Consider the following 27,769-nt stretch of genomic DNA (forward strand, 5'->3'; position numbering starts at 1 on the left):
TTGTATATATTGTATTTAACTACGTAGTAAAACTTTTCAGTCTTCATTAGAAGACAGTATTTTTCTCTGCATAGCTGGTTAATGTTTTTATGGTGTTGTGAATATGTGAATTTCAGTTCTGTAATCAAGAACGTTGTTTTTTGAATCATGTTCAAATAAGAGTATCACATACTATTTTCTATTCGTTTGACAGATTTAGGATCTGAGAATACATCTGTGCGTGTGTAGTATTACTTATGTCTGCCTCTTTAATCCAGAATCGTATGAACCGTTATTAATGCTAATACTTGAGGGCTTTTTTAAGCATTATAGTTACATAAAATACCCATTCTTTCTATATTGTATCAATTTCAGGCAAGAGTGAGCACTACTGAAAGTGCTCTGCTAATTAAAAATAATGTCTCTCTTAAAATGCTTACAGTTCTTTATCATGTACAGACTAGTGATTTGCACTGAGGCGGTCATATTAACATATTCATATTAATAGCATAATTTTAAACATATATATTGCTTGGAGAATTAAGTGTTCCTTACCTTATATCATGGAGCTCTTCATAAAACAAATGGACTTCAAGGTTTGGAATGTAGTCTCTGGTATCACGTGCCTATTTGTCCTGCTTATGCATTGTGCTTTTTTAGTCAGAGGAATGTATGGTGGTTAATTTCAACTGTAGTTTTCAATTTGTTTGTTTTATAAGTATTTTTCCTGAAAGACAAGTAGAACTATGCTTTTAAAAATCTGACATGATTGTACATGGTAAAACCTAATAAAAAATATGATTTAGTGAATTGTACCATGTCTACTTACTTTTGGTGCTGAAACTTGTCGCAGAAGATCCCTGTTGACTGGAGAAAGATCAAAAACTGTAAAAAACAATGTCTGGAGGAGGCAGAAAGCAGCACCATCAGATCTGCAGATGATGTCAGACTGAGGGGTGCAGCTCAATGTGCTTGAGAGCAGATGTTATTCAGATGAACCTGGACAGGCTGGAGGAATGGACTGGTAGGAACTTGGGGAAGTTCAGCAAGAACATACATAAAAACTTTTGTAATGGCCATCTCCACCTGTATAAGCTTACAGAGCTAAATGACACTAGTATTCATGTCCAAACCCCCACTATGTTATATAATCATGCACCTACTTCAGTTGCAGATTCCATGATACATTTAAAGTTTTTAGAGCAGCTCATGTCAGATTTTCTCTTTTGGGGTTTGGAAACCCATAAAAGTGCCCAACCGAGTTGATGTCCTTTTTCAAAACAGCCATATTTCACTGATCAGCAGCTCCCAGAGAAAGGACAAACAACTAAAGGTGTAAACTCTTTGGCTTCTTTGAGCTTTCTACTCAACTTTTATAAACTGAACTTCTATAAACTATTATCTGCTAGGTATGCTGCTTTCCTGTGTACTTCTTCATAGAGACCCAATTTCTTCTTTCTCTTTGTTGGATTTGAGTTTATTCTCTCAATTCAGGAGCCTGAGGACCACTGAGCAGCATGTCTGGTGTTGCATGCTTCATCTGTGATAGAATCACAGAACATTTTTATGCAGTGAAGGATGTTAATGCTAATAAGTAGAGATTTCACTGTAGCTGTGAATGGTTCCCATTAAACTGAAGGACTTTTGTTTCTGCTGAGTTTGACTGACTTGACTAAAAATAACTGTCCAGTATGCAGAATTCATTGTGCTAGTACAGTTTTTGTGTTTATAATGCCTTTTTCTTGGTACTAAAATAAGGAAGTTTATATTCAATTTATATTTGCTGAACTTAACAATTGCAGAATGTAGTAAAGATTACAGCAAGACTATGATGTGCTTAGTAAAGTCTGCTAAACTTCAGGAGCCCATTGAGACTCATCCAAAGTGAATTTTCATTACACTTATCTAAACAATTTTTATAATCTTAGCAAATATACTCCATCTTGAGGTTTATTTAGATGAATAATGTTTCGAATTTAGCTGCTCAAGATAACTGCTTGGGAAAAAGTAGCTCTTTATGTGGAAAGATTGCTGTCCTTTTCAGTGCTTGTCTATGTATTTTCTGGTATGGGCTCAATAAAAATAACTTTCTTAATCAATGCACACAGGGTAGGTGGATGTTTCAGAGATACCCACAAGCCCAGCTTGTGCTGAATGCAAGTCCACTTGTAAGAATGCATGTTTCTCCAGCTCAGGAGAAATTCAAGAGTAAACTGGATAATCTCTCTGTTCAACTCATGTGGCTGCTTGGTGTTTTCTAAGTCTTAACAGGAAACTTTCCCATCACTGCTGGTTTTCCAGGATTCATCTGTGGGCTACCCCCTGTAGAGCACTGAAGACACTTTATTGGGGAAGGCATAACATGGCTTTAGCTTCTCTGGCAGAGTTTAAATTTATGCATGGTTTGTGAGATTATTTTTCTATAGGCATTTTCGCAGTTTTAAATGAAAAGAACATTCTTGGGAAAAGCTGTTAGTTTTAGGCCTTGGGCCTAGAGGACTTTGCAGTGGTATGTCTAGGATTGCTTGAGAATATGGGAGGTGGCGAAGCTGGATGATTTGGAGAAATTAGATGCTGTTGGCATGATTCTTCTTTCAGGCTGGTCTACTTTCCTGTTATCTAACCTGTCTAACCCCTGTGAGGGTTGTAACAGGGAGAGCGTTTGTTCCTGGGGTCACTTGCTCTGTTCAGGACTCGAGCTACTAGGGTGTTCTTGGTCTTTCTCCTGGTCTGTGAGCTTGGAGACTTACTCATGTGCTTGCTGGGCCACCATGAAGCCTGTTGTCAACTTTTGTGTTACACTAAGCTGTTTGCACTGCCAAAGATAGATGGCTTTCCAGAATTGTAATTTGAATAATGGCAATGTGGTCTGTATTGAAATTGCAGATTTGAACTGTGCTGGGGACCCAAAAAAAGGCATGCCGGTTTTGTTCTGCATTCCCTAAAACAAATGTCATAAAGGGGCCAGATCCGAGTCTTCACAGGTTTTGTCCTGCTTATACTTTCTTCTTGTTCTTGATGGAAGAGATTCTAATTATGGTTACTGTAAATGGAGTTAGACTAGCTAGACTCTGAGAAGTTGAGTTTCTTTCTCTGTATTCTTCTATCTGCATTTTATTTCTTGGAAGTTAACCCACAGCTACTGCTCTGTGCTGCTTTCAGTGATTGGTGATACCAAGTAGGGCATTTCCTTTAGGAACAGAATTTAGGAACTGACAACAGTGCAGAGGTTCTCCCCAAACAGCAATGTGTTTTGTTTAGGGTTATTTGACTACAACAATTTTTGTTATCAGTTTGTAACCTAACAGTGAAATATAGAAAGTTGAGTTGAAGGAGATTTTTGGTTTTGGTTTTTTGTGTGTGCTTTGTTTCTGGGCTTAGAAAGGAACGTAGTCATTTGAATTCACATCTGCTTGGCTAATTTTCTTCATGGAGAAACTCCAAATTCATTGTGAAGATTAGAGTAAGCGTTTATAGGTTTTCAGGATTTTGAATGGAATTTGAAGTATTGTGTTTTTAAGCAGCGGACAAATCAGTTTTCTCATAGGTATTTGTTCATGTTCTAATTTTGGCATTTCTTTGTCTACATTCTAATTTTAAAAATTGTTTTAATACTTAATGTTGTGTCTTGGGATTTTGTAATGTACTCACTCTTTTTGCAGAAATGTACATGAAATCATGGAAGTTCCTCATGACAAAAAGTTCCTATCTAAAAGATGTTGCCAAGTTAGTTGGAATCAACTTATCAAAATAAGCTGCTTATTAATGAGAGTGGAATTTGCAAATCATAAATAAAATTGTGTATTAATATGCACAATTTGTTTTAAGAGTACACACGCACTATCTTACTGTTGCCTTATTTTTTTCATAATAATAGTTAACAAATGTATTTGTATCCAAAAGAGGTCTCATGAGCAAGATAAAAAATACTTAGCTTGTTAAAAGTGCTTGCCAGCTAAAAATGTCTTTACTCTCAGACTTTATGAATCCCCTCTTCTGTGTTTAAATTCATAAAGTGCAAATTATGTAGCTTTTTAATGTAAATTGCTCTGGAATTTTTGAGTGTCCAGCATTGCAAAACTTTAGACTTTTCCAGAATTTTGGCATTATACTAGACTAATTTCTGGCATGTCTCTCCCATCTTTATATTTCTTCTTTCTGTATATTTCTTATAAGCGTACTGTAATCCAAGAAGCTCAAACTAGAATCTCCCACTGAACTTTGCTTGATCTTTTCTGTTTGAAAAATGATTTTTTTTTTTCTTGATGAAATTTAATCCAAACTAATGCCTAGCTTGGGTTTTCCTGTGTTTCCTGTTTTAGGTATCTGTTGTTTCTGAAGTGTAAGATATTATAGAAGTTGTTGTCCTGTCTATGCATCTGTCTGCTAATACAGTAGCCTAAAACTATTTGAACCTTTGCGCTATGTCACACAGACAGACCAGTTTGTCTACATTATTTTGTATTAAAAACCAACCATTTGAGCCTTCAGGTTGATAAAATTATCATAAGTGTCTTTATTTGACTATAAATAAAAATAAACAGAATACGTGGGAGGGGGATGCAGATACTGGTAGAGTACTTAATTGCTCATTTTGATAATTGTGATGTAAATGACAGTCACATAAAATGATCATGTGGTCATATCTTAGATTTGAATTGGTTGGTTGAAGACATGTTGTTTGTTCTGATTAAAGAAGAATGATTGGAAGTTAATGGTCTGAAGAGCCCTGACATTTTGTTTTTTCAAACTTCAAAATCTTTGGTTTCAGCAGGAACTTGAATATTGTCAACAGCTTGTTGCAAAAGATCTGTGGACCAGGAATCTAAAGAACCAAGTTCAAGAAAAACGTGCTGCCAGTTCCAAATGTGTTTATAAGGAAGACTTGAGGAGGTTTCATTACTGTAAGATTTCTGGAGCTTTTCCCCAAGTCCTCCATGCACGTTATGCAAAGTCATCGTAGGAGGAGGCATTTCTCTAAAAAGCTGTCGTCTTTGGTTAGCCTTCTAAAACAAGAGAATCCCTCCTGAAATTTTTGTTACAATATGTCAATCTAGAGACTACCACTAGCATTTACTCAGTGGATTGTCTTTCTAATTTCATTTTGATTTCCACACTGGGTTGGAAAAGATGATCTCCAAAATTGTTTGGCTCCTTGACTGGCTCTAAGAAGAGTATACCGATAGAATGAGGCTGTTCTGGACTGACGACTAAGTCCATGTGGTACAAATTCTCTCTCTGGTGTTGGCCTGGGGTCCTTAAAGTATTATCACCATTGAGCTGTCACAGTTGGTGAAATAAACTTTTGAAAAAATATCTTGAAGGTTTCTATTTCATTCTGCCTAGAAACTAGCAGGCAGCAACACCATCAATTTATTTTGGTCACATTTCCATATTTTTTCCTCAAAGTTCTGGTGGTATATAAAGTTTTTGTTTCAATGAGGTGGAGAATCTATTTGCATTGTATTACCACAAAAACAGAGGTTTGAGGTATGACTGATGCTGTAACCCTGTTCTGGAAATGGTTGTCATCACTTTGTCCTGCAGTTTTTTCTTTATAAGAGGGCTTTATTGGTGTGGGTTTTTTTTTTGTTTGTATGTGATTTCCTTAACTTTTTATTGATTAAGATAAATTTTAATTCAGCACTCAGACTGAAGTAGTGAATACCTTAGAGATGATCAGGAAATAGTAAGATCATTCAAGATCCCAGATATATCTAGGTCATCATCTCCTGTTGCAGCCTCTGATATGTTGAAGGCCATTGTGGAAGGGTCTAAAGTCACTTTATTTTAAATGTTTGTTCCCTGGTACAGGGGCAGTTCCTTAGAGCTGCTGTATTCAAGGCTAATATCACAACATCATGTTTTATTAAGATTAGACAATTTTAAGTCTCCATCAACTTTGCCAAATGTCAAAATCTATGACCCATATTTTTATACTAGTAATATTGCTCAGTTTCCTGCCAGATGAAGACATTTACAGAAGTATGCTTGCTCAGCGTTTCTGAAAGTCTGGCCCTGTGACTGTGGTGTCCATTTGTAGCAATCGGGGAATACCTGTAAGAAATGGCTTTTCAACATCACACAGAAAATTGGTGGCAGAGGCACAGGGTTAGGTGCTAGTTCCTAAGATAGCAATTGGTCAGCTGTGTGACTGATCAAACACATGTATTGTTTTACTGTACAAACATGTCCCTTGATTTCTTTTCTGCTTGTGATTGGCCACCTATTGCAGCTGTTTTCTCTCCCTGTTAGAAAAAATGAATGTTCTTTGGAACAGTTGCATGCTTAGCACTGGAATTAAGAAACCACTTTGTATTTGACATTGCTGAAATTTAGAGTTATGCATTAATCTTCCTTATTTTACAAGTAGCTCGCAAATGCTTTATAGAGCAAGGATTGTTACGAAATGTGTTTAGATTTTTTTTTTGCTTTTGTTTTTGTTTGTTGTTTTGTTAACACGGATACTCGTAGTGGCATAAGAAAGGGTGGCCATTTACCTGTTCATTTACATGGCAGTATTTGTTTTGTAGTCTTAGCTGTAGGCAGCCTTAGTTTAATTATGTAGGTTGTAAGCAGCACATATTCTTCAGTGGTCTTGGGTGTGCATCAGCATGGTTCTGCCACAGTGGAGTTGTCTAAAATCCACATCGGATGTCAATAGGAACTTCCCTGATGTATAGGAAGCTCAGCATGCATTATACTGTCATGTTTTCTATCTGGCTCATCTGAATTCTCTTAAGAGATGATATGCACAGCTTTTCCCTGCTCTTCCCCTTTTCGGAAGTTCCTTTTGCTCGCTTATAGATGTCACATTTACAGGTGATGAATTTTCTAGTAAAATGGTTTGCTGTGTAACAAGGAATTGTAAAGTCATCTTTATATTCTGTCTGCTTTTATTAATTTCTATGACTATGTTTCTAGTAAACTCCTTAGCAGGTGGCTGTAGTCAGTTGTTCAGGAATATGAGTAATATTCCACTCCCAGCTCTCTGCTACTGGTGAGTAGTAACATCAGTTTTTACCCTATTTTCTCAATTCTGGAACAATTTCCAAATCAATGTGGAAATACTGGATTTGAAATAATTCTCTTGTTTTGGACAGTTTTCTGATGTGCTGAAAGATGTAAAGTATGTAGCTGAACATGCTGTCTCCTTAGACATGTTTTGAACAATAGTTTTGAAGTATTAAAAAAGAAAGGAAAGAAAGAAATTTTATGATTCTGTAACGGTTTTAAAAAAGTGCAAGGCATTAGAGCAATTGAAAACATTTCTTTCATTTAAATAGTACAATAGGTCGATAACACTTTGCATGTAGTTCATTACTGAAAACGTTAAGTGAAGTGAAAATATTATGGTGCAACTTTTAAATGCATCTTGAAGATCTGTAACTTTTCAATCCTAAGAATATTGGCATATAACGTCAGAAAGTGCATCATTACGTCTGCATGTTCCTCATGGAATGTATCTGGAAATTATACAGCAAGTCATGAGTTTTATAGAAACAAGGATATGATCCAGGCTTTGTATTTCTTAGCATTTTTTTTCCCTTCTAGTAACATATGTTTCATAATGTTGAGTTGCAAGCAATCTTACATAGATGGTCACTTATGTTTTTGAAGGCATGTGTGGCTTGTGGTATCAAAATACATACTGTTTTATAATTTCTCAGCTATAGAGTTCCTGCTTCATGGAGGATAGAATGTAAACCTTAAGAAACTTGTGTGTCATGCAGTGTACAGGTTTCCAACTTTTTTGTTCATGGCTAATTTAAATCTTCTGAAAATCAAAGCAGTTACCTGTGCTATTTGCTTATCTTTTACTCTTAAAAGTGAGACACCGTTCTTGATCTTTGTTACATGCAGTACTTCTTACTTTACCCTGCACTGCAGCTTCATTTGCTGCATAAGCTGTCTTTGCAGCTGTTGTCAGGCAGTTGAGATAAAAAGAGAAAACAGTAGAATGATAGTTTTGAGGAGCAAGTGGACCTAAAGATTATTAAGATAAGGATAACCCTCGTTTTAACTGTAACCACATTTATTGGCTAATATGCTATTAAACATCATTGTATCTGGGGATTTACATGGGGTTTTACATTAAATCATGCAGAAATATATCCATTTTGGTTAGGAGAATGAAGAGCTGTGTGTTTTCTCATGTATATTGTAAGACATAATCTGCTGCCGTTGCACTTGCAGCTATGAACACACCTGATAGAACATCCACCTTCTCAGTATTGAGGGGTTCCTTTGTTGTTTTGTTGTGTTTTTACCATGAAGCAAATCAGAGAAGTAAGGAAAAGTCTTCAACAACTGAAATTAAAGGTGTTAGTGAAGATCTGAGTTATTTCATTCAAGAATATTAAGCAAGTGCTCTTCAAAATATAAAAGCCTTCATTCATTTAGCTAAGCACAACTGCACCTTATGAAATGCACAGTCACCACAGAAGTGGATGAACTCCCAGATTGTTCAAATCCCATCTTATCATTCCAGAAATTGGAATCACTATTATTACGGTTAGAGGGTGGGGTTGGTGCTTCAGGCAAGAGGCCAACAAGTAATATTTTGCTGTGTCAGTTTTATTAAGGTGGGTTTGCAGAAGTGGACAATGTTAGACAGTTCAGTTCCATCAGTTCTAATTTTGTACATAATTTTGTTAGTGATGTTGTGTGTAGGAGAATCTTTGTCTTGTAATCTACAGTTAAAGAGCCAAAATATGTAGTGCTGTTTGTTCCTTATTGCTATGATTTGGTGTTGAGGAAAAATGATCATGGATTACTTTGTTTTTGAGGCAAGGGCTAAGTTTTTCTTTCTGCAGCCTACTAGTTTCATTTTTACAATACATGAATTCTATCTAGGAATTCTTCCTTTCTGAGACTCTTTGGGGTAGGCTACTCAATATATGCAAAGAAACATCAAATAAAATTCACAGTAGTACAGGGAAAAGCAGATGATTCTCTCGGGATTGAGTCATGGCTACAGCATTGCTGTCTTTTTGTGGTTTGGGAGGGAGTATGTTTTTGGAGTGGCCAGTTTTCATGAGACATGAAACCAAGGTCTGCCCACTATAAGTACTAAAGATCCATTCATGCAAATGTAAGAGTGTTATCCACTTTATTTTCTTGAAATGTCTGTCTTAAGTAATGACATTGTGTCTGCATTGCTCCAGCAGCTTTTCTGTGATGCAGTCTGCTGTGTCCGGATACAAAATAGTTCTGAAATTTTCTAAATAGAAGAAAAAAAGTTTCAAAAAGGGCATGTTACTCTTCATGAATGGGACACTACCAAAGTGTATGATCAAAGTGAGCACCGTTGAAAGTCAAGCTGAACTGGATTACAAAAGGTAGTGAAGTTCTTTAGCTGTGCAAATGGCTACAAAAAGAAGTAACAGGATTCTGTTAATTCTGAACGGTGAGGTTTGGATTAAGGTGAAAGATCTTTGTATAGTCCCAGATGAAGCTTTGGTGTAGCTGTCTGTAACTGCGGTGGTAAACACAGCAAGATGACTAATGAGAAAAGAGTGGGAAAGTAGCATTGCATCTTGTACCTCAGTACTAATAGAGATATGATTTTTAGAATTATTGCACTGCTGTTGGTGGCAATTAGTTGAAGTATATGCTGATTGAATAAACTGAGGATTTAGAAGTAAGTACTACTGCAAAAATTAAGGAAAATCTTGTCCAGGAGTCTTGATTTAACTAAAGCGTTTCACAGGAGGACAGCTCAAGCGTTGAGAAGGTTTAAGGCACACTTGAAGGTTTTCCAGTATATGGTGATTTGGGGAAATGTTGAAGGAAATCAATACCTGCATCAAAAAAAGTATGTTGTTCTTAAGTGTGTGGTTAAATAAGCAAAACAGGAGGGGCGGCGGGGAGGAAAGTAGTGTGTGGAGGAAAAAAAAGAACACTTAAGAGTTTATGTAAGGGGAAGGTAAATTCTTGGTCTAGTTTTTAAAATGTTGAAGTTGTTGTGTAAGAGAGAACCCAAGAAAGAGTTCTGCAAAGGATCTGATGTAGCTGGAACAAGGAAAGAGCAGTTGCTCTGCAGGACTTAAAAATCAGTTAAAATGATAGTGCTTTAGTTCTTTGATATATTGATTAAGGGATATGGTGTTGCAAATGATGTATTTTTCAATCGAAAGTAAAAGAATGATACTTATTAGAGGTTGTAAGGGAAGAGGTATAAGATAAAGCAAGATTAGAGTCAGATGTAAGTGAAGAATGGGTCAAAAAGATGAGAGTCTCTGGATGACAGGAAGAGTAGGTGGTCAGCTATGGCAGAAAATACATTTTCCTAGATGCTGGTGGGAAGACCAACTGAAATAGACTTTGTGGATAATGATTCAAGTTTTGGTCTGCCACTCAGTCTGTAAATATGTTTATATATCCAGTTCTTACTCTGAAGTGCTGATATATCTTTGTTTATTGCTAATTTCTTTTGGCTTAATGATAATTAAATAAATGGAGTCTTTTTGTTGAACTTTCCCTCTTTCCCTAGTGCGGTTGTTATCTCACTGGTTTTGAACCATAAAATGTGAATCAGTTGGTGAATTGAGGGCATGGCGATGTCGGTTTTATTACTGGCAGTGTGGAGGGGGCTGTTTGACGGATTTGCTGTTACATGTGGACATTTGATGGCAGCTGCTGTGACTTGGAGATACTGTTTAGATGTGGTTTGCAAATGAAGAACACCAGTCTGTGAGCTCTCTCATAACCTATAGTTTCGGATAACATTGTCTAGATCCTGGCAGGACTGCTCTTTCCATTCCCTCTGCTTAATTTTGAACTGGTATTGTGGTATGTTTTTCTTTCCAGTATCTGCTGCTCATCTGCTTAAGTCACTCTTCTCTTGCATTCACTTATTTATTTTCATTCCTTTTTTTTTTTCTTTTCTTTTTTTTTTTTTTTCTCCAAATGGACATGTGGAGGAATGTTTTAAAAATGCTTCAGTTGTTCCATGGTAACACAAATGAAAATTTTTACATTCTAGCTATGAGTGGTTAAGTTATGAGAAGAGAGTCTAAAATTGTGATATTTTAGTAGATTGAGGTGATTGCTTGGGGAGAGCTACGAGCATTTTCAGTAGGCTTGTATGTCAGCCTATCTGTGTGTGTGTAATGGGTTGCTTTCCATATTTGCAGGGGGTAGAGAAAGTTAAACCAGGTCTTCAAAAGTCACTGCACAGTAATGATGAAGTCAATGTACTTCTACAGTTTTCTTTTGAGAATTTTGTTCCCAGGTGCAGGACTTTGCATTTCCTTTTGCTGAACTTGATGAGAACTTGATACATGAATATAGGATAATTCTTGGATGTAAGTTGTTTGGATCCATGTTAAATATTAAAAAAGAATAAGTTTTATAGAATTATAAGTATCTATGTCATCTAGGTGGCATTTTCAGTATACGCATATTTTAACTTTTTTCAGAGTTCATACTGAAATAACAAAATATAAGCTTCAGTCTTTGAAACCAGCAGTGCAAGCATAAGTTTTCTCACAATAATACTAAGAGGAGCTGGTTCTTTTTAAATACATTTATTTCCTAGTCCTAGGCAAAATTTTGCAAAAGATGAAATGTGTTAGGACATTTGACTTTCAGGCTTATGTTCCTGTATTCAAGATTTGTGCTCAATTAAAAAGAAGTTAGAACACAGTTCTGGCTTTACATGGAGAGTTCTTTCTGTTCTGGGTGAAACACAGTTTATGAAATAAAGTACAGTAACTTTCTGACTATTTGCAAAGGTATGTGTGGGCCCATGTTTATGACTTAGTCTCTACACAATCAGTGTTTTCAAGTTACTGAAGCTTATGTTTTTAAGGACATAGTTGTTATTCTGAAAATCTGGGGGAGTAGGGAATACTGTTTCTTGAAAAAGTCTGTTGGTTTCTATTTTGGTACAAATTGACCATAATTGAAAAATCATCTTGGCAATCTACTCTGAGTTTATCTGTGTGGGCCAAAACTGTTAGGTAGTATCTACTGCCTGTTATGCTTTCTTGTGAGAAAAATAAACTGTTTCTTAAATTTCATGGTGTTGACTAGCAAATATGGAAATAGCAGAGGATTTTTGTGATGTTTTAAAGAGTCCTGGAATCCCCAGATACCCTGAAAAATTGCTTTTCTTCTGTGGTGTTGTAGGTTGAGTGTAGGACGGCATCATTAGCTGTTCAGATGTTGTGGGTCAACACATGTTTCCTGGTATGCAACCGCTGAAAGTTTTTTTTTTTCTTGTTTTTGGTGTTGTTTTTTTTTTTTAATGTAACCCATACAAACATTGTCAAAGCTCATATATTAGTCTTCTAATGTTTATCCAGTACTGCATAGTTATTTTCAAATTTTCACTTAATTTGTTTGGAGTTTGCAGCAAATATTTTTCGTATTATTTTTCTTTAGTATGATCTGTTTCATATTTTGGAGACTTAGGAATGTAGGAAACATTGATGCATCAGGAAATGCTGCACGCAGTGGGGTATTTCTGCTCATCTTGTATCATTACTCCTGAGACAAAATGATGAATACGCTAATATATTTGTAGGCAGCTTTTCAGTCCTTGCTGCTCAGACAAGACCATCACAACTGATATGTCATCTTCGGCACTTATGACATAGTTGTCATCTTACTGACAAAGATTGTGCCTTGTAGTAGCATTTTATAAATGTCTTCCTGATATATTGAATTTTAGTTTTACTGTGGGTGGATAGATAAACTATAAATTCTCATTTCTCTATTGAAGTGTTACCTGGCATTTTCTGTTGTCTAAAGGAGAGGCTCCAGACTTTTATGGCCTCGTAGATGTCAGTGCTGAACTACCAATGCATTTTGGACCTTCCGTTTTGGTCTCTTTTCAAACTTGACCCATACCAGCAGTGATTTGCTTGATTGTGGGTAACTTCAAACAATTTCATGGTCTTCTAGAGATGGCTTTTGCCAATATAGTAATATGTTAGATGAGGGGAAAAATAAAAGAAGCAAAAGTAAATCAGTGTTTCACTGAAACACTATATAATTTATTCTTAGTAAATCACCAAAAGCTTTCAGGTGATTTTTATGTTGCTTGTATCATGAAAGATTGAGTAGTCATTCTTTTAAAAGAACATGCTGTCCTTTTGGATAGCTGTATTGCACAAGTGATGTCCAAGTAAGTGTGGTGTGGTTATTTTTTTGGTTGTTGTTTTGTTTTGTTTTGTGTTTTTTTTTTTTTTTTTACTTTTTATTTTTCCTGCAGATGGCTTCCTCTTGGGTATAATTTGGAATAAAATTCAGTACTGTTAAGTGTTTTGGCTCTTTATTTTATTCAAAATATGTAAGACATTACAGATGTCTTGAAATATTTCTATTTCCTCTGTATGCTTATGGGACAGTTGAAGGGAACCCCCCATGATTGACTAGTATTTCTATTTTTATATATAGGAGTACGACTAACATTTGATTAGTTCTGGGAAAGAAACGTGTTAGTTATTGTTTTCAATGAAAATGTGATCTTTACAATGTATTTTTCTACGTATTGATTCCTACTATTCAATACCTTCTTCTATTGTGTAAATAATTAATTGATAATAATTTAACATATGTATAATAACAATATATTTTCCCTGTGTCTTGTGCAGTTTGCATGACAAAGATGTGGTTTCTGTTTCTACTCCCTGTATTTTACGAGATGACCTGTAACTAATAATGTTCAATGATGTTCAGTTTGGAAGAACTGTAAGGACAGCCCAGGTGCTTTGGACATAAGAGACTGTCATTATCCTACCAGTAAAAAACGAAGAGAACGCCTTTTTCTGGGCATGCTGTCACCGCAGAGCACACTTGGATGCAGTTGAAATGTGCAAGTGTGCTTAAAGGGGTTATTTTTTCTGCGCTTGTTAACTGTCTTGGGACAGAGGGGAGGAAAGTATGTTTTATTCCAAACAGTAAAGCTAACAGTTTACATTTTTCAGTTCTCTTAACACTGCATTATTTTAGTTAATTACCAATAACAGGTGTTTTTAAGCAGTAAAATATTTTACAAGTATTGAGTCTGACCAATTATTTTGTATTAAATTTTCAAGCCAAGGTAGAATTATCCAATCCTTACCAACCCACATGAAGAATATTTATTCCTCATATCCAGTCCTATTCCATGCTTTCCAAGAACCAATTTTTACTGTATGAAATGATACAACATTTTGGTATGTTGCTCATAAACAAGAAATTTTACTTTCTTTTAAAACATGTCAGTTTATATTTAAAAACTTCTTTTTGTGTGGTTTTCTGGCTTCACAGAGAAGACATATGTAATAGATCAGTTTATTTAGTCTAACTAGAGTCTATTAATTAGCACCACTGATTTGTGTCCAGCAATTCTACTTACACCATCTAGTTTCAGTTCTGTCCAAATTGATAGTGTTCTTGAGATAAGGATGAGACCAGAACATCTCCTGAGTTTAAAGGAATTGATTGCACTGATGGTACTAACATACCGTATGCTACAAAGGAAAACAGACAGGCAAAAGAAATCCGTGAATCCCTCTCAGCTTGATTTGGTAGAAAATTCCTTCTCAGCCCTTGGTTTGGCATACAACATGTAGTCACATAAGCAAGACAGGCCAGCCAGACTTCTCTGCAGTAACTGCCAGCCCCATGAAGTGCTGGATCACTGCCGTTGGCTCTCTTGCAAAGATTTGGATGCCCAATTAGTTATTCAGGTGGAAATTCTGTCTGAATCTCTATGCTTGAATGGATGAAGCTCTGAAGTATTAGATATGATTATAATCATATCATAATGTAGAGCTTCAAGTGTTCTGAGCATGTTCAGACCCTGAAAAGGAAGGAACACAAGGTTTCATGCACAGATTTCCCGGTCCCACACTGGTCTGGGCTGACATGGACTGAATAATTTCTTCCAAAAGCTGTTCAATTTTACTTGAAGGATTGCAACTCCAACTGAGGGGGGGAGCCTAATGCTTACCCTGATAATCTGTTCCAGTTTTCCATCTTCTTCGCTGACTAGAGAGTGACATCTTATTTTGAGGTTATAATTTTTATGATGATGACTTCTGGATTTTGTAATATACGGGATACAGAACACTTATCTGAAATTGTCCTACTACCAAACACCTTATATACTCTCTCTGCAGTAAACTAAAAAAAAACTGAGCTCTTTTAAACTCATGATAAGACACTTGTTTCCACCTCAAGGTTGGTTGTTGGATTTTGTTGTTGTTGGTTGGGTTTTTTTTATTGTTTGTTTGTTTTGGGGTTTTTTGAGTCTTATTGGGAAAACTGTCTTTTTGCATTCTCTATACCATGTTCTGAAGTGACTTTCTTAGCAGCTCTGTGACTGCCCAGTAATGACACGTAGGAAAGGTTGAGTCTTTTTAGCTGGAAGGAAGGTGGAGAATTAGATAATGCTTCTTCAGTAGAGGTGGCTTCACTGATTTGTGTCTCTGCTAATGGTTATCATTTCCAGTCTGTCTGCAAGGTAGTCTTTTAATCCCTGGAATATATGCCATACTAATGTCATCCAGTGTACTTTTAAAATATAATTGTCACGAAGTATCAAATGAAATACCTTTAGGGAGAAAAAAAGAAAAAAGTCCAAGTATACCATGTGGTTGGGGTTACACTTAGTAGCTGCATTGTATGGCTATTACCCCACACCTCAAGAACTTTTTTAATGGCTTGTTTTCTACAGAAATGTACCAGCAGTCATTCTATTTGTATTTTTGAATTTTGTCTCTGATACAGCTTCAAATAACCTTCTCATAATTGACCCGAGTTGACTGTTGTTCTGAACTAGTGTGTAATTTCCTTTGGATGTTCTTTTTACCCTTTTAAAGCATAGGAATAATGTCTGCAGTCTCTAGGCCCCTGGGATTCTCCCCTTTTGGAAAAGTTGGGGAATACTAACTTCAGTGGTGAAGTGCTTCTCAGTTGTTTTCTCTTGCATGCAAATTACTTGAGGCAGTCAGTTTGAAAACGTTGAATTTCATCAGAGGTTTTCACATTCTCCCTTCTAAATTACTTTTTATTATTCCTGTAACATCTTATGACAGAAGCATGCTCCCCATAAAATCTTCAGTGCTCTATTTTTCTCTGTTTTAATTATCACATGGTGGAGAATGGAGAACGTGTAATTTGTAGTCTTCTGTTGATAGGCAGAACTGGAGTTTAAGCTGTCTTCCAAACATGGAGTGTGCTGGAGAAATGCTGACAGGGAGGAAAAGCGGTTGCCTTGATTAGTTAAGAACTTACAAATAGAAACTTTCTCAGTGCCAAACCTTGCTGAAGTTTCATTTTGACAAGTTTTGGAATCTCTTATTATCTTCTTAATTCAGAAACTGCTAAATTTTGCAAACCTACTTGGAGGAAATAGAGTCTCTTCATCAAAACAGCTGTTTGCTGGCAGGCCAGCCATGCACAAGAAAGCATCTACAGTGGCACAAAGACTTTTTGTTTGTGCTGGAGCTTTTGCCAGACAAACTCTTACCACACCCATAAAGACATCCTGTAATGTAGTCCGGTAGTAGTGCCCACTGGTTGTGATACAGGCCTCAGCTTTGTGCAAAGAGAGGACAAGTATATCTCATCCTGTTGATCCAATTTTTCTGCCCAGGAAACTGGAACTCAATGGAAAGCACCAAACTTTTCAGCTGTCTTTTCATACTGCTTATTTCACTGCGTTCTTGGTGAGAGTGCTGACAGGAAATGCATTTCATATTTTCTCCGCACTGTGGAAATGTAAAATTCAGTAGTAGCAGCCAATGTACAGAACTTCGTTAGTAGGATACATTCATATCACAATCCAGTAATTTTTATTTTATTATTTTTATTTTTATTTCAGGTTTTAATCTAGGCTTTTACTCACATGAGAAGATGTTTCTTTGTGAGATTTTTAGCCACATTTCATTTTCCTATGTTTATGCACTTTCTCTTCTGTTTCTTTATGGAAACTCACAACTGCAAAAGGGGAAATTGATTGTGACCGTAAGTGGGAAATGGTAACTCAAGACATACAAGAAGTACTGTTAATTTCCCAAAATGAACAGGCCAGAAATATACCACCCTTTCTGTAAATTCCTTTTCTTATTTTTAATTTAAGTTCTCTTAGCTGAATAAAGCTTTTGGTGCAGCGAACTGTAGTTACCTCCGTGCCTTGCAGCTCCGGTCAGTTTGAAGGTGATGGTGAGCAGGCCGGGTGAGGTGCAGTGCAGTGTCTGGTGGGAACAATGGCTGCCACAGCGTCTTTGGCAACGTGACAGGTAGTAGGATGCAGTCCTGGACACGTTCTCTTCTCAGACCTTCCACTGTTCACACGGCTAGAGGGGCTTGTGCTGGGCTAGGTGACTGCCAACCCATTTAGACTTCCCCAGGCTTTCCAAAAGCCCCTTCCCTATGCCAGCCATTCTCTCCTCTTTTCCCTTGTTTTCCCCTTACTAGATGTGAGCATTGATGTTGGGAGGGACATGCTGTCTCTGACTAAACTGGCAGAAAGCTGCTTGAGGTGTGTGGTCTGTGTTCCAGATGTTGGAGGCACGCTGGGTTATGACAACATTTGAATATGAAAATAAAACAGTAGGGTAGGGTAAGGTAGATTAATGTATTTCAACTTGATGTCTGGTGTTCAAAACAATTAAAAGAGGTAATGATAATTCACTGGGATAGATGGCACCGCCATTTTGCTGCTGTTATTCCGAGAGGATGGTTAGATCAGAAGACATGGATCTAGTCTCAGGAGACCCATGTGTTTCAGTCTATGGAGGTGAGGTATTAGGCACGGTGAAATTCAGAAGTTAGCTGAATCCTGTGCAGATTGAGTATGACCTACCCCAAAACATGGAGATTTCATATAAAACATGGGAGGTTTGGAGGAATCTTCCTTAGAATCAGATCTAGAAGCACATATCCCTTCCTGGTATTAGATATGCTGACTTGCAGCCTGCTGCTTGTTTTGATCTGGTTTCCTGTCCTTCGTTCTACTGCTCCTCTGGGCACTTTCAAACTCACTTTGAGTTTCAGAATGTTGCATTGTGAAGGGGTACATTTCAAAAAGAAATTGATTATAATTTTGCTTGGACCAAGTGCATTTTCTTCAGGGGTTATAAGGTATATATTACTGTCTATATTTTGGTCTATAAGCATATGTTCTAGTCTAATTTCTCTATTTCAAGAGCAAATTCTAACTTCTTAATTAATTTGTGTATTTCAAGACCTCCTGTTCTGTATTTTGTCATCTTGAAGCTGTTGGCATCTCTCTTAAATCTCTTTAAGTCTATTTTGCTGCAGCAGTCACAGAACTTTTAGTTGCTAGGCCCCCATCAATTCTGATCAACGTTCTTTTTAGTACACACAGCTTTACCACATACTTATGCACACCCTCACACCCATGCACTTTTTTCTAAGTGTTGAGTCTTCGAACCCTTCTCTAGCAGATATATTCTAAGAAGTTACAAGATCTTGAATGCAAAAATCTTAACACAAGGCTTCTTGCACTTTTTTTTACAATTGCTGGAGAGCAGCAGAATGTTTTCAAACATGGCAGCGAGACTGGATATGGTATTAACAGTGTGGTTTAATAACTGATTGTGCAGGTGTAAGCTATAAAAATAAGATGATGAGGACTTTGTGTATTATTCTAGTATTTTATATAACATTGACCAGTTCCTCTGGAGGAATATTTAAGTATTAAAACGTCAAATCAAAATTTATGATCATATGAATAGCTTACTCTGTGCCAATTGTAATTGTTGAGTGACGTACATTAATTACTCTGCTGTACTTTTTTTTTTTTCATTCAACCAATGCAATCATTATACTTGTACATGCTGTATATATCTTTTGAAAGATTGTTTATAGTGTTATCTAGAAAATGAGTTGGGAAGTAATTGAAGACTTGAAAAAGTTTGTGGCTGCTGTTGTAACACAATACTACTACTGTCAAAAGAGAAAGGGAATGAAAGAAGGCAGGGATAGAGAAGCAGAGAAGAGAGTGCATTAGGGAAGATTAATATTTTATGCTTGACCGATAAATTAGGTATGTATAAAATGCTCATTTATGTTTCTAAATGGAAACTGTTTTTCTAGGCTTGTATACCTCAGATGACTACCAGTCTCCTCAAGTGTATAGACAGTGGTCAGTAAACGTAGAAAAAAACCACCAAACAAATTACCATTGTCTTAGTGTCAGAGTGCATTTTGGAAACCACTCCTGAGCACTGAATGTTGAATAGGTTAAGAGGGACAAAGATGCTTCTTTGTCCATTTTGTGCTGAAAATTGAAACACAAGCATTTAATACAAAGAATGAATTTCTTTGGTAATGATATTCTTTTTTAGTGTCCTTCTTTCAGTATTGCTTCAGAGATATTCTCAATATCAGATGTTTTCCACTCATGTTTTCCACTCATACTCATACTTTTGTCTCATAGCCAAACACAATTCATTCACTATAGACCTGTATTCTTCAAATCGAAGTATAATTTACAAAAGTCATGCCTCACTTGAATTTATTGCTGCATTGAGATTGTCTTTTCTGCTTTCATGTTGAATATTTACTATCCAGACTTCTTGTTATTCTTTTTACCAACGATGTCATTGGCAACGATTACTGCTGACTAACAAGCATCTCTCAGTAAGAGAAATTTTAAAAGCAGGCTGTATGTTCCTAAATTTCAATTGCAAGTCCTGAGTTTAAATTCACGACTGTTTAACTTTTTGAAGTTTAAAATGTATGATGAAAAAATCAAAAATCCTCTGGCATAAAATATTTGCTTCAGACACCTAATGTATACTGATGTGCGTCCGAGAATTGCTGGTTTATGGCCCACAGCTGTCTTGCTGTCTTTGCCTGAGGCAGCCCAGAGGATGGTGGGTGGGTTGGGTTTTGTTGTGAGTGGTGGTAAAAAAGGATTCTGAGTCCAAGGGTCTCAGAACTTTAAATTGCTCTAAGATTATCTTGATGGGCACTTGGCTGAAAACAAGAGGGGGGAGCATGATTTAAATAAATGAATAAGAAGTCCAAACTATTAATTATTTGCACAAAGCCACTAATTTCACTTTCTTTACTACACATGATTAGAATAGAGATGTTGGAGGTTCATTTTGAGAAGAAAACCCCATTCAGAATGTCATCATTAATCCTGTACCATTTCTGAAATAAAGGTATTAAAGTATAGTAGTTAATTGTAAATCACCACATCTGTAGTCTAGGTTGGGTTTGTTCAGAAGTAGCAAAAGATTATTTGACAGATTTTATTTATTTATTTTAATAAGACATTGAAATGGAGCTATTAGGTATTCTAAAAGCAGAAAAAGAAACTGATTCCTGGTGGGTATAGTTTGCTTTCTAAAAGCTAGTCAAATATTTTTTCAGAAGACAAACGAGCAATATGGTCCTTGTAGAAGTGATTTTTTTCAAGTTTGAGTTTTCAGTGTAGCAGTTCATTGTGGAAAGGTGTTTAAAATTGCACAACGATTTAAAATAGCAAAGCAATGAACTTGAAACTGTTTTGGTTGTGGGCTTTTTTTTTGGTGTTTTTTTTTTTTTCATGTGCATCTGTAGATGTACACCCAGGCTTATATATATTGGCTAGTATGTGGGAGAGGTTAACCTAGTTCTCGATGAATTTCAGTAAAAGACTTTACTGTCTTTATGATCTTGGAGGATGAATTAGCTGATACTAGTTGAGATGTTCCCAGATATTTTAACTTCTCTTAGACTTTTGCTTGAGGGTACCTGTGACAAGCTTGAGCATCTGATTTTTGAGGATCACTTTAATCTGTAGCTCAAATTATAGAATGCCTCATCTGTCACTTGTGCAGGATTAGTGCCATTGAGAGATCTTTCAGCAACTTTCAGCCTTAGGAAGCCCAAGAATGTGGTTGAGGATCTTTTCTCTGAGGGGAAGTGTTTCTGAATGTCTTTTTTTGACATGTTTTTTATGTTTGACTGAGAAGTTAACTACTGACGCAGAAGTGTTCACAGTATGTGGGGACAGTCTGTCCCAGGCAAGGAGGGGAAAGATTATCCGCCTCTAACTCTTCTTGGATGCTAATGTCACCTGTACCCACAAAAAAATCCTCCCACCTCTGCTAATGTGATAATGTTGGCTTTTTAATGTCTTTTCTGGCTTTAGCACCCTTCCGGCCTCTGACTGGACTGGGCAGGTAAGGTGGGCAGCTGGTTTGCAAGCATCTTGGTGACAGACCCTGGCAGCAGGTTCTGGCAGGTCACTGGTGCCATGAGGTGACGTGTAAAGGTTCATCTTGGGGAACTCTGTAGATCAGTGTATTCCAGGGTAGAAAAGACCTTTATATTTCTTTCACCATTGGAAACTTTTTTTTTTCTTTATGTGTGAGTTTAATTGTTTATGCTTGATCATCAGAATATTCTACAACACTTGAAACAGGCTTTCACCTGAAATAATTTGCAGTATCTTTTAAATGCACTAGTTTTATTTTGGACTAGGCTAAGAATAAATGTGTGGTTTCTTAGATACAAGATGTTGAAAGGCAGGAAGATGTTATAAAATTCAGTGTATATTTTGTATTCTATTTACATTCAGAGGTATCCCCAAAGCTGCAAGTATTTCCTCAGATGTACAGCTTCATATCATTGCTTTTTTATTATGCCAGTGAACATTGTTTTGTTTTGTTTTAAGTAGAGGTATGCATCTGAAAAAAGAAAATTCCCTTTGCCAAAATTCCATACATAAGTGAATGGTGAAATGGTGAAATACTCAGCAGCTGGTGCTAGGTCATGCAAGTCCAGATGGAAAAAACTTCCTTCACATAATGTCCAGAACATGGTCCTTTATTTTCAGGGAGGTTTGTAGAAAAGATGTTGATGATACATACTAAAAACAAAGCACAGTTGTTTGAAAAGTAAAAGAAAGCCTACAGAAGCAGGCTTAATAAAATGAAACTTAATGCCCAGAGTGATCCACGAGAGAATCAAATGTTTGGTTAAACTGGAAAGGAGGGTGGATATCTCTGTCAGATGTCTTAAATTCTAAAGTAATTTTGGGATCTTTTAATTCAAGTCTTGTCAATGGAGTTCAGATGTTTTCTATTTTATATGCATCCAAATACCTGCGGATTTTATTTAACAAGAAACAAGGCAAAAATGTATTTTGAAGAAAATACATAGTGTGAGAATGTGTTTTAAATGTAATTATTTCATTAAGTGCAGGGATCTATCTGTAATGGTATATCACAAACCTTGTCTTCTGTTCTGTATAAACTCTTACAGAAATGCTGTCAACGGATGACTTGCAGAGAATGTATCATGTTGTAAGCTTTCTGAACAAGCTTTTTCCCCTTTCTACTTGGGTAGTACCATCAGAGGCAGTGGATTTCTGATGGAAAGCTGACCAGATCATTGATACAGAAAACCATGTAAAGTGCAGAGAGTGCAGTCTTCCAGTCTGTAGCTACACAGACCCAACTAGAATGTGGGTTTGACTTTTTGTTACAGACTTGGTTGTGCTTGAGGTGGAAGCCCAGAGGTAAATGACAAAGTTCTAACATGCAATTCAGCAAATGAGTAATTTCTGATCAACAGATAGAGAGGGTAAATATTATAGTTCTGCCTATTGGGCCTTGACTCTGTGTAAGCACCACTTAGCGGTTACGAAAACATCTCTGCATTATCAACACTGTTTTCAGCCCAAATCCAAAACATAACCCCATACTAGCTACTATGAAGAAAATTAACTCTGTCCCAGCCAAAACCAGTGCGTATGGTAAGGATACAAATGACTAAAACGTTTTTCTAATGAAACACTGATCACTGTATAATTACTGTTCATTATAGTAACAGTATTTAATCTTCACACTATCCAGTCAGTCTTCTTCCTACATCCTATTTCGTCCAGTGCTTTAATAGAAATTGTGACTATTTTTACATTTTCTTAAATTTTTCAATCTAAATCAACAGATTTTAGATTGCTCCTCAGGGAAGTGGCCATAGCCTCAAGCCTTTTGGTGTTCAAGAAGCATTTGGACAATGCTCTTAGATCCTTTGTTTAACTGAGGTTGTCCTCTGTGGAGTCAGAAGTTAGACTTGATCCTCATTGATCCAGTTCAAGATAATTCTGTGATTCTGTGATTCTAATCACCAAAGCTGTGTATGATATATCTAAGGTACATGCTGATTTATGCAAATGATTTATTCTAATAGAGAAGAACAAGGCAAGGAGTAGAAGCACAGCTATGGCTCTAGGTATGAAGGAAGGAACAAAGTTATGAATCAAGCAAAGGTGACATATTTGGCTTATAAAAATTAGAAGAAACAAGTATCACTTTTAAGCATTTATTAATAATATCAGGACTTCAGAGAGAAGGCTTGTGGTCTGACACATACAAAATTTTTAACCCAGGTACAGGGTTTAAAAGCACTATGGGTTATTTGTAAGTCTGTCTGGTTTCTTGTTTAGTTTGAAAGCATTTGTGGGAATAATTAAGAGAAAGCTCGCTGCTTTGGTGGGTACCTGCAGTTTCAAACAATTCTTGAAACGTCATTTCAGCACCCTGAACAATAAAATCTGGTATATACTCTTCAGCACAACTTCTGTATCTTTGCGCCGGATTTTAGAAGGTGATCAGTTGTAATGTGGAGTCAATTTGAAGCAGTCACCACCATTAGAGGCTTATTTCTATAAATAGTGAGTTGGAGTGACTTTGATAGAAGTTATGTTCTGGTTCCAAGAATTCTGTCAAATAAGTGAAACAATATGGGAGTATGTTCATTTTTAAACTTCTGTGTTTTTTTCTTGCTTACTGAAGAAGCGCATGACCTTTGAATTGCATTCACAGTGGTGGTTTTGTCTGTTTTGGTATAGCATCTGGTTTGGTAAGGAAACATTTTCTTGTTCCTGATAACCAGCACAGTTTGGCCACTATCATGGGTAGTACTTTGTTTTTATACTAGTTTGGAAAGTTCTTCTCCATCTTGTTTGCATTTCAAATATTGCACTAGTATTTATTACCTTATTTTAAGGAAACTGAGAACCATTCATTGTTTAATTCATTCAAGGAGCACGTTGTCTTTATCCTCAATCTCTATATTTATAAAATCCTTTCGGTTTATTTTAAAACACAGATTCTCTGTGTAAGCCAGTGGGTGTGCTCCAGCTGTTTTCCTTAACAATCACTAATTGTTGTTTTCTAGTAAAATAGTTAAATCTAGAAAGCATATGGTATACAGACGATCATTTTGAAATTGGGAGCAGTTCTCGCTGACATGAGTAGGATTTAGACATGGATAAAGATCAAGAGATTGCTGTTGAGAGCAGCCTGCCCAGATGAACAGTCACTTCTTATAGTTAAAAATTTAGCTGTTGCTTTTCCCGTTGTGTTTCCCAGTTTACAGGGTGGATGTTGGGAAAAATTTTATGCAGTGGACCTAATGGTCTATTGGACTTAATGATAATTATGGCTTATTACAATAAAAAATGAATTATTTTGAAGTTACTTTGTTTTAAAATAAATACAGAAAGTATATTCAAAATGAACTTACCAATACCTCAAAGTTCAAAATTCATAGATTCTGTGTGTATCATGTGAAAACCAGCTATGCATAAGCCACACATCCCAAGCTTATGTGTTTGTCATTTGGGTGCAGAATACATTAGATGTTGTGGATTATTTGGATATACCAGCCCTTCCATACCTTTAGTAGGGTGGTGTTTGGTGCATGCAGAATGGTCCTTTGTCCAGGAATTCCAGACACTCAAAAATCTGATAGATTACTACTTAGAGGTATGAGATGGGAAATTAACCTTTAAAGCTACAGGGCAATGGCACCAGCAAGGATCTCCTGTCAGAACTGGTAGATTTGACAGATCTGGAAGAGTGTTAAGATTGTAAACTCAAGCCTTCGGAGCTTAAGTAGTGTCAAAGTTAGGACTGCATGAACAGCCTTAATGTGACCTACCTTACATGGATGACTTGGTTTTAACAGTATACCACGGAAGGGTTCTATTTATTAAGAGAATCTTACTTCATTCTTTGCGTTTTGGCTTGTACTTCTTGAACAAACACCTATTCAGAATTTTGGGGGTTTTAACCTTATCTAAACTACAGATTACAGGCTTCGCTTACCGCACACCACCTAAACTCCGCAATACATACAGAACTTTAATGATTTTATTGTCAAACTTTTTAACGATGCTTTTGTTATAATGCCTGTATATGTTGACCATATTACATTATCTTTATAGCAGTCCTCCAAGATTAATAGTGGTATCTTCTTATTCTTAACTGACATGGGATGAAAACCAAAGCAAGATTAGGCCAGTATTATCAAAATCATGGACTAATACTGGATGTTTAGTTTGGAATGACTAGGATGTCTTTTCTCAGATTGCTTTTTGATGTTCAGGGCGCTTAGCACTTCTAAGGATGCAGACTCAGAAGTGTTAAGCTGACTATCTAGAATCTGAAGAACGTAACATGAGAAAACTTTGGTTTTGAAGATTTTCCCAGGATCATAAAATAAACTGTATACCAGAGGCAGTTGTAACTGCTGTTCACCTAAGACTACTGAGGTTTTATTGTAGAAGTTCTAAAGATGAATCTGTAGTAAATGTTTACAACTTACTCTTCATGCTCTTTCAGTTTTTATCAGCTGTCCAGGGGAAAGAAGCAACTGCTGGAAACATGAGGTTTTGACCTATCTCTCTGGTTCCTTTGGTATCAGCATTGCTTAATTATTGTAGAAATGTGTGTGGTTTTGTTTGGAGTTTTTTGTTAGTTTGTTTTTATTATTCCTAATATGTATAGGGGCTATTACCTTCACCCCATGTAAATTCTAAGTTTATAATTTTACCACTACTAATAATGTACTTGTGAATTTTTCATGTATGTGACTTCAGCCTAAAGTAAGAGAAACAGTGAATGCAAAATGCCATCTCAAGAACCTTCAGCAAACTGATTTCTGAATTTCAGTACACTCTTCCATTACTGGGAAGAGGTTATTAACCAATGTTGTACTCCAGTCATTTAAAGAAGAAGAAAAACCATACACTTTTCCCTTTGCTTTTGAGCTATAGTTCTCTTTTTGTTTATGCTGCTTGTGCATCTCTCTTCTGAGGTCAGAAGTGTTGTCTTTGGTTCTGGTGACTTGCACTGTCTCAGCCCTGGTCAGCTTGAAGGAGTAAATACTGAAAGGACTTAGGCTTATTTCACATGTGTTTTAAGTATTGCACGTATTTGGTCTACTCATTGCAGCAAGAGATTGGAAACTTGGTATTCTAAGTACAGATTAAGTACTTGGAGAACTGCAGCCTTTTTGAGTCTGAGAAGCAAGTGATTTTCTTTGTCCCTGAGACTTAGAAAATCACGAAGCTTGAACATATTTTTCAAGGAGTGGCAAAACTTCTATCCCTGCTATGGGGTGACCTCTTACAAAAATTTCAGATGTTTACGATGAAGTTTATAGAGGTAATCGATAAATGGATGAAAAATAATGCTCTATAAATAGTCCTTTGTAGGAATAAGTATTGAATAATTTTGCAAGTAGGTGTAAGTAGAATATCTATGTTTGGTTAGATAAATTATTAGATAAATTATTAGATAAATAAGTGGAGAAATTAAATATTTAGTGACATTCCGAGACACAACAATTTTAGCTTCAATTCTAAACTGTTATCCAAATGAAACCTGCGTAATGTGTCAATTTATTCCTGTTATTGCCTGGTAAACCCTGCAAAGATAATCTTGAATACTGAATTCAGAGGAACACATAGAGTTTATTAAATCTCCCTTGATGTCTATAGAGCTAGATTTATATCAGTCTGACCAACTCCAAGAGCTATTGGGTTTTTCCCATTCTCTCCAAATACTGCAAGCCTGCATATGTTCACTTTAAATGAAAAATGAAATGAGCTGCTTGTTTCAGATGATGTTCTGTTATTTCCTATTTCTTGTAACAATTGATATTACAGCTTAACTATATGTCTCTTTTTTCCTTTTCTTTTTTTTTTTTTTTTTTTTTTTTTTCTTTTCTCCACATTAGTTTTGCCAACCTGGAGGATGGCAGCTTTCGAAAGAGAGAAAACAGCCAACGTTCTTTGTGGTGGTTTTGACTGATATAGACTCAGAGAGGCACTATTGTTCCTGCTTAACTTTCTATGAAGCAGAGATTAACCTGCAGGTAAAAACATTTACAATATGTAATAAAAATGCAGCAAACAAACAGATTAATGTTATAGAGCACAACTTTAGAAAATATTTTGCTGTTCCTGGTAAGGTTGTATTTTTCTGCCATACAGAAATGCATGCATTTTTCTGCAAAGGTAAGCTTGATGTACTTGTTTGTGTTCTTTTTTGTTTTTATCTATTTTGAAAAAAGACCAGCCAAAAACATTTTGGAGAATTTTTTTTTTCTCTACCACTTTTTTTTTTTTTTTAAATGGGACAGCCAATATGGTGTTCCTTTCATTTACTTCCGTGTTTGACACAGCATGAATGATTCTCATCTTTGTTCTAGGAAAAAGGTTTATTAACTTCTGCTCCCTCTGCTGGCCAACACTATCAGGCCAGCACAGGACAAACATACAGAAGTGTGCTGTTGTGTATATATGTATTTGTGTAAGTGCATTTACTGGCAAGATTTTAAAACTGATAGTATAATTCTTCAGTTTTTAGGTAGGTCAGATTTTGGGTGTCAGCTACTTGGCGGTGTTTGTTTTTAAACATGTGTTTAATTATTTTTGGGCAACCTCAGTCTTTCAAAAATAGACAATTTGTTTCCTATTTGATGTACAGTACTTCACAGAATCTCTGCTATGACATAATACTTGGAATCTTTA

General features: G+C 36.3%; 1 protein-coding gene across 6 annotated transcripts in view; it reads left to right on the top strand.

The window, feature by feature from the left end:
* Nucleotides 1–27,769, top strand: part of SBF2 (SET binding factor 2) — a 253,141-nt gene that overhangs the window by 74,321 nt on the left and 151,051 nt on the right. For all 6 annotated transcript variants that reach the window (XM_080404621.1, XM_080404619.1, XM_080404620.1 and 3 more), the window contains exon 3: nucleotides 26,974–27,111. In XM_080404621.1, the coding sequence (XP_080260747.1) occupies nucleotides 26,974–27,111 (138 nt within the window). The remainder of the gene's footprint in view (nucleotides 1–26,973; nucleotides 27,112–27,769) is intronic.

This window comes from Falco punctatus (genome assembly GCF_963210335.1).
Source record: "Falco punctatus genome assembly, chromosome: 10".
Taxonomy (NCBI): Eukaryota; Metazoa; Chordata; class Aves; order Falconiformes; family Falconidae; genus Falco; species Falco punctatus.